This window comes from Tachypleus tridentatus, chromosome 6 (assembly GCF_004210375.1).
Source record: "Tachypleus tridentatus isolate NWPU-2018 chromosome 6, ASM421037v1, whole genome shotgun sequence".
Classification (NCBI taxonomy): domain Eukaryota; kingdom Metazoa; phylum Arthropoda; class Merostomata; order Xiphosura; family Limulidae; genus Tachypleus; species Tachypleus tridentatus.
In genome coordinates, this window is record NC_134830.1 from 15778183 (window position 1) to 15791731 (window position 13549).

At 30.0% G+C, this 13549-nt stretch overlaps 1 protein-coding gene across 5 annotated transcripts in view; it reads right to left on the reverse strand.

Moving 5' to 3' along the window:
* LeuRS (Leucyl-tRNA synthetase) overlaps window positions 1-13549 on the reverse strand; it is a 79687-nt gene that overhangs the window by 43169 nt on the left and 22969 nt on the right. For all 5 annotated transcript variants that reach the window (XR_013028778.1, XM_076503431.1, XM_076503429.1 and 2 more), the window contains exons 7-11: window positions 10743-10806; window positions 8200-8267; window positions 4302-4527; window positions 2444-2531; window positions 1525-1655 (exon numbers count right to left, since the gene is read on the reverse strand). Coding sequence is in view for 4 of the 5 variants with exons in the window: in XM_076503431.1 (XP_076359546.1) it covers window positions 1525-1655; window positions 2444-2531; window positions 4302-4527; window positions 8200-8267; window positions 10743-10806 (577 nt within the window). In the remaining variant the exon portion in view is untranslated. The remainder of the gene's footprint in view (window positions 1-1524; window positions 1656-2443; window positions 2532-4301; window positions 4528-8199; window positions 8268-10742; window positions 10807-13549) is intronic.

The window sequence follows — 13549 nt, forward strand, 5'->3', positions numbered from 1 at the left end:
AGTCAGTGTATTTTTTAACAGCCCTCGTATTTTTGCTAATTTCAAACACTGACAGTAGTGTATTAGTGTAAAATTCCAAGCATACTGTTTACATATGCTATTTGTTATTGATATAATTGTAGCAAATCATAACACCTTTGCTTCATTTCCACATTCACCTGCTATGTTCGGGAATCATGAAACTTTCATGTGCTCATTTTTCTAAAACATTTGAGAAGTCTCTCAACTGAGCATAGAGTCAGAGTCAGATGCCTCTCAATCACTCATTTTGTCACTTAGTATCACTCCATGTACAGTCAAAACAAAGTCTGATCATCTCCCTCGTATCATACACACAACATAATCACATTCTTCACAATTTTATTTTTAAACTTTACTTTTTTAAACATAAATTCTTTTACATTTAAAAAAATAATTTGAAATGAATTGATTTCAAATAAAGTCCAAATGCGCAAAAATCAACCAAACAGTTTCTTCTATATTTGTGGAAATATATTACAATTTTACAAAGGAAAAACATCCCACACAATATAAAGGTAGCTTACTACCACTATTTTGAGTGTAAAAACTGAAGACTGGGAAAAACATTGGGCTCAACATAAGTGTTGTACAGTTTGTATATCTGACTTGACACACTGACTAAATAAGAAAACAAGTATGCTACTTGTGGTTCCCAGGATACTGAATGAGCCCAAAGGTAGTCTAACTGACAGTTATTTTTGCATGACTAATGTTTCTGGATATTCAGTCAAAGCTAAACAAATACATTAAATATCCAACTGCATTGAAACTAGTACCTCATGTGGATGGTTTTCCATTTCCATCAGGAAATTGGGAAACAGAGACTTATCCTGTGAAGACAACAATGAATCACCTTCATCTAGTAATTCTATTACTGAGGCACCTTAACATAAAGTGCCTCATCTGACACACAAGAGCTAAATGATCTGATTTGTGACTTTTCTTTATCAAAGCAGCATAGAAAACCTCTTGATCCTTGTTTACAACAATGAAACATATTAGCTCCAGGAACAAGAACTTAGTTTATCAAAGTCATCATATAAGATACTTTGTGTTTCAGTACAAAAGTTGATGCACTAATGAAAGAATAATGTAATGTTCATTATTCTCAATAGTAAAGATCCTTTATTAACTCATTTAAACTTAGTCTGAAAGCCATATTTTTGTACAATAGGAATACTAAGACATTGACTCCTGCGGCTCATGTTGTGAACATGAAAGAAACTTATCAAACATGTAGATTATACATTCTTAAATGTAATTTTGAAGGAATAAAGAATTATTAAAGATTATAGAAAAAGTTATTTTTACAATACATGAAAATATTTTGAATGCATCTATCATAGCTCAAAAAATAAAGGTAATCAGAAATGTTTAACATGGTTTCTAGAATCAGGAAATGTTGCATCTTTTCTAGTAGGAAAGAAAAAAAATTTTTTATGTTGTCTGGTGTTATTTAAAATGTAACATTAAACAGTTTTTACATTTAACACATATACATACTGGATCATAGGGAATAACCATATCATCTTTAATTCCAAATTTTTCTCGTAGAGCTTGTTTGTTTTTCAGATCTCTCAGTGCAGCGTAGTCATCAGGAGCATCAGAAGGAACACTTGTTACAATACCAGTACCTGAAGAAAGTATTCAAAACTAGATCATCAATTTTTATTCAGTATTTGTGAAAAATAAAAGCCAGAAGTGATAAATACATTTCTGAAAAATCTTCATTCTTATCAGTCCCATATACAGATACATTAATATATAGTTTAATCTTTTATTCAAGTAGATGAAGGATGAAAATAAATAAAAAAAGAACAATTAAAACTGATAAAAAACACATAAAACTAAGTTTCCTTCCAATGACCAAGTATGCATAAGAGTTTGCATGCTAAATAAAGATGCTCTCCCACAGATAATTCTTTGGAAGGAAAACCTAATTTAACAAAAAATATTCTTTTTACCAAGAAATGGATCTTTGGAGCACATATCTCCTGTTAGAAAAGTAATATGAAGTAGGAATATATCACATACAATAAATTTCAAAATTGAAAAGTTTGCTCCATATTGGCATAATATTTAAAATCATTTTTACTGTTTAAGTTGAATGATATCACAACAAAATTTTACTTGTTCATTAAAAATGATACACATTTCCATACACTCTTATAATTAATGACATCTAAACAAATAATTAGAACACAGTTAATGAAGCACAAACATGATTTAGAAATGTCATGGTTGTGTAATTCAGTAAATTACCAAAACAATTCACATGCAAATCTACAATTGAATATTCAAAATTTACTGGTAAAGTCAATATTTTTTACATTCTTCCAATGTTTAGAAACTATTTTAGAATCATATTAGCTTGTGTTTCATACAGTTCTAAGTCTCTTCTTGATCTACATATCCAGCTTACCTTTTTCTTCTTTGATGGTCAGCATAGGAAGTGTGTAAATCTGTTTATAAGATGTTAGTGGGACATCCAAAGCTAATCCAAGAATATCCTTAGAAAGAGAAAAATATAATTTTTTTAACAAAACCAGTTTAGTGCATTAGAAAAGCACCAATACTTAAGGTATCAACATTCTGTCTATACATATAATTGTATAAATAATAACTTCTGACTGTTCAAGAATTTTTGTTTGCTTGTGTTTAGGCTAAAGTCTGCACAATAGACTATTTGTTCTGCACCAATTGTGAGTATCAAACTCCAATTTTTAACAACATAAGTTCTCAAACTTACCACTGAACTACCACATTACCTAAGCTGCTAAAGAAGTTTACATCAAAATGATACTTGTCTCACAACAATTTAAACATAATGTTTCAGATATTTAAGCCTAATTTGAGAATCCTCCACTTTGAGCATTATTGAAAAAATTGTTTGGTATTCTAAGATACACTAACAATGTGAAAGATTTGGTAAACTATATTTTGTAGAGATATTACTATGCTCTACTTAATAACAAAGAACACAGAAATATTCAACAAACAAAAGGTGGGAAGTGGCCAGTTCTCAGAATAAAGATGTTGAATAATAACATTTTCTTTGATGAGGTGAGCCATGTCACCATATAAACCCAAAGCCAAAAATCTGACAAACACTATAAAATTTAAGGAGAAATAGATTTGTTTAGGATTATATTCAATCCATAACAAAAATTTTTGTTTTAGTTCTCTGTCTTTATACATAACTAATGTGTTAATAGAAATCATAACCAAATCAATGAAATAGTCAGTAAGATGGCTAGCTATACTAAATAGATAAGTCACAGACAAAACTTTAAATACTTGTAGCTATCCCAAATTATAACATTAGTAAGTTCCAAAGTTGGACAGATTCTGTTTGTTTAGACTGTAATTAAGTGTAAAAGCATATTTTACAATTTTTATACATTTTATAAATAAAGATACAGAAACTTGGTTATGGTGAAGTTTAATTCATTAATTTCAAATACCATGTTTTGTTTCTTGTGTGTCCATGAGTGTATTTAGTTCTTGATTTATTCAACCAATAAAACTTGGTGATAAAAAAGGAGTTGGTAGAAGTTAATTCCTTTTGTTTGATCAATTCAATCCAAGCTTTACCCTGAAATGTTTTTGAATTCTCTGCCACCAAACAATAGAGAATTGTGTTTCTTACAAGTTAACTGACCAGAGAAAAAATTAATTTCATATTATTAGCTAGTCAAACTAATTGATGTTTCAAATGGTATGGTAAAGTTATTTATTATACACTTTGTAATTTTGACTATTAAATATAAATTCAAATATAAATTAAATATAAATATAAGTTACTTTTTTAAATATTTTATGGGTTCTTTTCTGCTAAAAGCCTCAGATAATTTTGCATTGCAAAAAAGATGTATACATTCATCAGACTCTAAACTAAAAAGGAATATCAAATTTAATGATGAAAACTATTTTGAAGAGTCCAATTTTCAAACGTGCTAAGGTTATAAAGGTCTCATACTTTTTACCTTCAGTTCACACCATTCTACAACAGTAATTACAATTAATAATAAATAATCTTAATCTCAGTAAACAAGCAAGTTACAAAACAACTTTCATGATCATTCGGCCCAAGGTTATCAGTTGAGTACCACTCATGCCAATAATGTTTTCGACCCTTCAGCCAAGAACACTTGATATGGAGGAGTCTGAATAGCAAAATCACCAAGCACCAGAACAGAAATGTCATATATAGAGCTTCATGTACCATACCTATCACTTTTAAAAAAATTATTATATATTAATCAAAACAAAAGACATACTTTTCCTTCAAGCTCCAAGACAACATCAATTTGTCCATTGTGAGAAGTATAACCTTGATAGCTCAAATTTAAAGCAGCACGCCTGGTACACACAAAAACTTCACCATTGGCCATGGTAAAGGCAATATACTTCATGTCTGGTCGTACCCAGCAGTTTGTCTGTCCATACATTGTCTCTGGTCTCAAAGTTGCAGCCACTAAGTATACCACCTTCCCTGTCAGCTCTCTAAAAATGAGTAATAATTCTACTTACAACTTACTTTGAAACAGTAAAATTGCAATTTTTATGACAACTGCACAAAAAAAAATAACAGACACACAGATAACACTATAACCCTGTAAGTACAAGACATTTAGATAACAACTATCTCATTCTTTAGGTTACTAAGGTACAATATAATAAATATTTCTTTCCTTAAGCATTAGATAACAGTTTTTTACATTCTTTAAGGAAAGGATAAATCCGTTTGCTTTGTGTCTCACGTACAACTACATAGAGATGTAAAATTATCCTCCACCTGAACTTTTTAAAATCCATTCCATCATGATATCACAACAAATTGTTACTTGTTTATTGAAAATAATACTCATTTCAACACAGTCTTGTAATTAATGACATCTAAATAGATAATTATAACACAAGAAAAGCAGTTAATAAAACATAAACATGATTTAGAAATATCATGGTGGTGTACTTTAGTAAGCTACCAAAACAATTTACATATAAATTGTTTATACATTAAAAAAAAATTCAAAAAGTATGCTGTGTTATAAACTTCTAGTTTCTACAAGTTGATATAAGTTTACATATTATAAATGACATATAACTACTTCATCAAACAACACTGAGATTTAGTATTGATATTGTTAATGTAGGACCTTCCAATGTACTCGCACATTTTAAATCATACTTTAAATGCAGTGTCATACCATATACAAGTTAATAATGACTTGCTGTGAAAACAAAAGTTAAAACATATTTAGTCAAGTAATAGAAACTGTCTCTATAGAATTCAAATCTTAAATTTCAACCTTTAATTACCTTTGTCTCAACTTTTTTTAATTTTTGGCAACAGTAACATTTCTTCCTTAAATACAAACCACACCCCACTGTCCTCACAACTCATATTATTATTATTATAACTTTTGAGATGTACCAAGTAAACTGAAGCAGGTGACATCTGATCAAGGCACAATAAAAATGTTATGAATTTTTAATCATGACTAACAAACTTGTATGCAATAGCAACGTAGTCCCAACTTTATACTATTTCACAATATTACACTATTAACTTAATACATTATAAAAAAATTACTTCATATAAAAATTCCAAAGCAATTTATAATTATTCACTTACCTAATGGCTTTGAAATTTATTGCTTATAACATTAAATATTCCCACCTAACATAAAATCAAGAGTATACTGAATTTATATAAAGAAATTCAAATACTGTAAATGTCTAGAAAAAACATGAAAAATATTTTTCTTATTGAAAATAAATGTTAAAAGTGATCAAAATATTACATTTACATATTACTGTAAATGTGTTTGGTATTGAAATGGCCTACAATCATCTCATTCCAAGATGAAAATACAAGTTTAAGTGGTGTAATGAGCAAGTTTTAAAAGTGGATTTTAAAAACAAGATAACTTTTTGATCTCTAAAAATATAAATTTTTAAAACTTTGTTTAATTCATATTTACAATGATTCATAAAGTTCACCATCTTTAAATAACCTGGGCTTAAAGTAAAATAACACAACTATATTTGTCAGTTTTACCTAAAGTTAAGTAAAACAAGACAAAAAGATGTGTAAAGTTCTAACTTTTTGTAGAAGTACCATTAATTTATAAATATAAAAAGTAAGTACTGCAGTATATCCTGTTAATAATTAACAAAAACATTTAGACAAATTTTATTTCATACAATGATGTATTTAGGGATTTAAAGGTCTGCTTCTGTATGACCATTTATTACACTTGTTTTAGTCTATTTTATTCTTTTAATTATTTATCTAGTTACAAATAATAATAATATTATTAAACTGAGATAATAATAAATTACTTTTTATATCTTTAGTAATAAACACAGTCCACAGGAATATTTGTTTTACATTAGTTATGGCAATAAAAACATAAGAGACAAGCACAAGAATAAAGTAGTCATTCAAAGTAGCTTACATGACATCAAATGTATTCCAAAGTTAAATTAAATTCATTTCATGCATTACATAACATGCAACAAAGATAAATCATATACACAAAAACAATTCTTAAACAGTCTAAACTAATTTCTTATATTATAGTTACTGTATTACATGGTTTTATGCTTACATAGGTTTCATAACCTGACACCTATTTCAAATTCTCTAACACTTGTATTGCTTAGGTATTTTGATATGTCACAAAAAATTTTATGAAGACGTTTTTCTGATAAAAACTATTTTACACAGTAAAAACCATGGATTTGACATTATGATGACTTATGGGGAAATTTTTGCACTTTATGTTTTTAAAATGGTAATGTAAAGAAAATAAAAATCAAGAAATTTATATGAGCTTTTTCTATAGTTAGTGATGAAATATGTTAAAATACCTTTTTTGATAGTCATCTTATGCAAATACCTATTTTAGTCTTATCTAAATGAATAGATAAAGTACAAGTAATCTAAAGCTTTGTTACAGTTACCTACTCCAGGAGGGAAAGAATACTACAAAGTATATCTACAGTAGAATGTTGGCTTAAATAATAATGGTATAGACATAAATCAGCCCTGAATAATTACCTTTCATGTCTTCAGGTTAAAAAAAAAAGGCAAAATTAAGGTAAAATAAAACTAAAACAAACTTGAAATGAAAACTAGTACAACAATATGCATATCTGACTAATCTCAAATGGACTAAATGAATTTTGAAATATCTTTGCATCATATTACAATCATGAAGCTGTCCTTTACATAGGAGGAAAAAATACAACTATCCCATAAAACAGTAAACAAGTTCTTTTACTGAAAGTAACATCTTAGGCTGAATTTTGCCCAACTTCAATTGAATTTCGTATTTCAGAATTTGAGCTTAGGAGAAGTTAAAGATATGAAATATTTTTTTATGGGACACTGAGATACATAATATGTGCATACTAAAATTGTAAGAGCTGAAAGTTTATAAGAGTTAATCTCATATCCATAAAAAATATGATTAAGTGAACAGGATATTCACATTCAATGGTGAAACAGTTTCACACACACACACACACACACACACACAAAAGCAAAAAAAAAGCATCAAAATTAAGGTACATATTTAATTTTATGAAAATGAAAGGTGGTCAAAGTGCATATGCCTTGATAATTTACACAGTGCTATTTAACGATATCACGAATTAGAAACTGGAGTAATCGGGCATTCATTTTACCCTGCACTGGTGGTTTAGCAACAGTTCATGTAAAGGCGAGTAATTATCATATATAGCTTATGGTGCTACTGATAAGCTATTGATATGTATTGGGGGGGGGGTTCTAGAGGTTATGCAACTGAAATACGAAAACTAAAAAGAACAAAAATATTTCTATTCTTCACATAAACATTACTTTGCATTGACTTGTTGAAGTCTAAGTTAAACTGATGTTATGAATTCAGACATATCTTAAGTACAAATACATTTGCAACATATCTGATTTTCTGTGTACAACAAACTTATTTTACTAATTGTTAGTCACACTTCAGGTAGATACAAAAAGTAAAATCAGAATTACAATCCACATTTCTTATGCAATACAGGATTAGTCCCATGGATTGATCTTATGCACATTCAATTAAAAATTGTGTAAAACTGGAGTACAAAAACAGAAAGAGGACCAAAAACATAAAATATACATAACTTAATATCACTAACCTTAGTTTTTCAGGTAAAGGTTCAAGAGCTCTCATTTTGATTAAGGTATATTCTTGGGGTCCAACTCCCTGAACAGAAAAAAAAATATAACAGACAATTACACCTTCTCACATTTTTACTTTATAAGTATACCACACATTACAAAGGAGAATAAAAAAACATTTAAGTTTTAATCAACCAAACAATGTGTTTCTGAAAATGAATTAATCACAAGTTAATTTAATTTTATAAATCTTTTCAACACAAAATCCTGATTTTGTCTGACTAACAACATGAATCAATGCATTTTTTCGCCTCCATCTTAAACTCGGAAACTAAAAGCTACAGCACCCAATGGATGTAGCGTTTTTGTTGTTTCATAAACACAAACAGAAATGAAAAGGAGTTTAGTAATGTGTTTATTATAAATACTGTACACTCCAAGTAAATTTGCCAAGTACTAAGATAATAGTAATGGGAAGAATGCTTACATAAAAGTTAAAATTTACCTACACTAACAATGTAGTTATGATAGATACTTACATCCTCTTACACCCAGCTTTTCTTGACTTATACTGTCCTCTATATGCAAATTTCCTCTTATCACTAACCATCACCATATCTCCTGAGGACTGACATCTGGAGGATGGCAGGAAGGAGGATGCTTTAGCCAAAGGGACAAACTGCATACTGGCTAACACATCATCTCATACTCCAGTGGAAAAAAAGAGAGGAAACAGCACACTGAAGAGTACAGAGGAATGTTGCACCAGAGATAGTGTAATTGTTGAGTGCAATACTGTGACCTATGAGATATAGATCATCTGGGATGGGCAGTAATCCTTTTCTGCTTTACTCATGTTAGTCTATGAGAGTACGATCCAGGACAAACATCTTTCTGAAGCAAAATATTGCAAGGTATACTTACAAGCAGTGTTCAGGGACAACCTCATCTCAATGGTGGGCATATATGACATACAAGCCACACAGTGCAGATCTAAGGATAAGCATACTTAATCGGGCGACACTTGCCACAGAGCAGGATTCACCTATGCAATAAAGGCCCCTACAAAAAACATTAAGAAGAAAAAGGAACACTTATCCACTCAAAAAGCCATTGTGGAATGTAAAATGCAAGCAGGAGGAAGACAAACCTTTACAGAAGAAGAAAAGGCTAAGTGGTAGGGGGTGGTCCACATATCGGTGCTAATGACATCCTCCAGATATAAGAAATGAGAAGCCAGGGAAATGGTAATGTGATGGGAAGATGCATGGAAAAGATGACAATCATCAGGAGAAAAGGAAGAATAAGCCAGGCAAATCTACTGGTGAATCTGACCCATAAGGATAATGGGAGAAAGATTATGAAACTAGAAAGGATTCCAAGGAATAAATAAGACGTGGGAAGCATGGAAGAAATCAGTGTGTGCCACATAACAGCAGAGAGCTCTGACCAGACAGAGCAGGCAATCAGGATTAGAATGGTCATAAAGGTTTGATACTGAAGAAAGTAAAACAGTTGCAAAGGCAGAATTACCTTCCTGAGTGGCCAAAGTTTTGGGCAGAAAAGAAAGATCTTGCAAAAAGAACTACATAAGAACTGAAAAAAAAAGGTATGATAGATATCAATAGAGAATACATTCAAATGAAGATGTCCGAACAGCAACATAAGGAGAATTGAATCTTCAAGGTGATATAAAGAACAGATCAACAAGGGTTCAAAAAGAGAAATGTTATAGGCACAAAAAATGACATTGAGGTTCCATAGACCAGCAGTGAAATCACATTATTTATAAGATAACCCATGAAACCCAAAGGATCAACTACTATGGGCAAAGCAGAGAGGCTTAGCTACCCCCAGGACCTGAACCTACTATGTAGTCTCTAAGACTGTCAGTTCCTCAAAAAGTGCCACAAGTACTAATAGAAATATGAAAAGCTGCAACCCAAAAAGAGAGGAAAGAGTAGGGCAAGACACAAGTTCAGGAAGGGGTTGGAAGAAATGGGAGGCCAATTACCTTTGGGGATTGGTGTGCTATGACCCCACACACTCTGGTAGACCATGCTTTGGCATAGCACCATTTTATGTTTCCTAGTCTCAGAACATTTCTTCAAATGAGATGGGTAGGTAAGGAATCAAAGGAAATGGGAAACAAATATAAAATTCATCATACCTGAAGTACTGAGTTGAAAAGAGAGAAGAAGGCCTAGATATCTCCCCTTGAAATAAAATGCAAAAGCAAGGCATAGGAAAGAGGAGGAAACAGACTGTCAAATTCACATCCTCATGTTCAATCATACCCTCATATGGAGATATAGGAGAATCATTGAACAATCCAGAAATCTGCCTAAAGGCAGCCAACTCCCTTCGAACAATGATGTTATCTCCTCAGCAGAAAAAGCCTGCCCTGATGTCACTTGAAGCTTTCAATGCAAGTAAAAAACAACAACAACAACTTGAAACAATGTCTGAGAGTATATTTTTATATAACAATGTCAATCTGTGTGAGATTTTACTTATTAGCTGTGTTGCTCATTTTATTCATAAAGAAAACAGAACTCACCTCACCAGAACTTCTGTCATGGTCCATGCATGGTTGGTTGTCTTTTGGAGAAAAGATAGTGTACCTAGATTTGTTGCAAAAATAAATATAAACTATAAATATTAAGTGTCTGATGAACTTTTCTGTTGCAACACTATGCATTACTAGCTACAAAAACAGATAAGATTTATAATCTCTACTTCTATTAATAATTCCTAGTTGTACATACAAAACCTTACCAATATAATGAAGTTTATGTTTACAAACAAATGATGTTAATGTCTAATCACTAAATGATTTCATTAAGTACTTCCCGTAATACAACTTATAAATTGTATGTCATAACAGCTATACAAAACTTTTCAAATACAATGATTAATTGCAATGATGAGAAATGTACATAGCATAGAAAAAAGTATCAAAAGAAGAAAAATACACTCTATCTTAGAGTGGTCTATACTTCCAAGAAATAATAGAATAAATGTAAAATAATGAACAAATAAGAACACACCCACATTAATAACAATAAAATATAAATTGATGAGAAGGATATTCCTAATAATAACTTCTTAATTAGTGGAGACACAATGAATTCAACTGAATTCACCAACTTTAAAACATGATGCTACTTTAGATTGAAAGATTTCCTGTTGTAATTTTAAGTATATGAAGTAACTAAACCATTACAGTAATCAAACCACAAACAGATAAAAACAGTTTAATTAAATATAGCAAACATAAAAAAATTGACTTTCACAGTCAAAAAAGTACTATGGTAACTAGGTAACTACATCAGATGCAAGTACACTCGTAGTAGAAATGGATGATACGATCCAACATGGATTAAGATTAAATAATCAGTCATTATTTCAAATACTAAATATCACAGTAAAATGGTCTTTACTGCAATTTTCCTGAAATAATTTTTATTTAACTTGAGATCAAACATCAATCCTTTTCCTCTTTTTTTTTTATTGAGAATATTCTCCATTTTTTTCTTAAATAGATCATAGCAAACAAATCATAATGAAAAATAAAAACAAAAAACTTTTCTCTGTTTCCGAGACACACAGTTTTCTACAAGTTATCTCAAAACAAACTTGTTGAATAATGTTTTTATTGGTCAAAGTTCACTTAAATTCTTCATAATCTGTATGAAATTACTATTACCTACCAAATGGCCAAATTATGTCAGTAAGTGCAATTAATTATCAAAATTACTTTTATCACTATATAACAAAAAAATTAAAACTGTGTAATGAAATAAAATTTAAAAAATGTAAACAAAATTTCATTCAATATACTGAAGGGCAAAAAAATCAATATACCTCTACCTGACACAATGCCTCAGAAAAAAAAAAATCTAAAAAAATACAATATTTCACATTTGTTATAGATAATTATAAAGTCAAACATTATCTCTCTTTCTTTTTTACACTAAATGTTCTACAAAATAATGTATATAAGTTATGGAATCATTCAGAAATGTGTTTGAAAATATGTAGTAATTAAAATGTACCTTATGGCTGATCTTTATTCCAGTAACAGAAAAACTAAGTATATTAAAAAAAAGAAGAAAAAGAGTTATAATGGGTACTAAGTACTTTCCAGTAGTATCATACTTCCATACCAGCACAATTTGATTTTGAATGAAGTAACGTTTTGCAATTATAGTGCATGTTCCACCCCACTTCCTTGGCCTTGTTCAATAAACACCAACTTATGGAACCCCAATATACATGTTTTTTCAAACCACTTTAAATACAGAAAATTGGTTCATTAAACAAACAGCTCAAATGTCAAAATGAAGTGTATGTATCACAAGCAGCCATGAGACTTGTTTGTCTCAAACTGATGACTTGTACTTGCAGTAAGATCACAGTGTTATCACTTGAATGATAAAGATCATAATGGGAACTTCAATTTCAATCAAACTACTCCTATGATGTATGAACAATGAAGTTTTGTGATTTCTCATAAATTACTTCAATGATAAATAAAACCTGTAATATTTAATATGACTCACATTTTACATAAGTATCTCCAACTTAAAATGATATAAATTTATCGGCATTATTTACGTGACTAAATGAAGAAACTGAGATGTAACAAACATGAAATGAAAATGTTTCATTGGAAACTTTAGTCTATAGATATTATTAACTGATTTCATTTCAGTTTCATTCAAAAATTTTATTATTACTTTCTTGTTTCAGAGGATAACTTAAAATTAGTTGTTAAATGGACTATCAAATTAAAATAGAAAGAGTTGTTTCATGTTGCCCACTGCTTTTGGCTCACTAATATTTATTTTATTTATATATATATAAACAACAACAACAACAAACAAAAAAACTTTTGAGTTCAGATCCTGTTACTATTTGTCATGGCATTGGCCAGGCAATCAGCTGTTGTTTTTATACACAGAGAGTTGGTTGCTATGACTCTTATATTTTAATTGGCCTTGCCACATGTCGTAATACAATATATTTGAAGTACATTCTTGAATACAGACACCAAATATTTGTAAATTTGTTAATATTTCAGAGTTTAAGTTACAAAATTGGATAATAATTATTAGTTAATTCAGACTAGCAGGAAGTATTAGGAAATTTGATCATGACCTAAACTTTATTTGATAAATAACTTTACACGTGACATGATGCTGCAAAGATTGTCATACTTCAGTGGTACACTGTGAACATGTCTCATTTTAGTCAGTGAAACTGTTTTATTGGAAAAAAAATGGTACAATTCAATCAGCACAAAATAGCATTTATTGTAGAATTTTGTGAACAACAAATTGAGACAAAGGATCAGCCCACTAA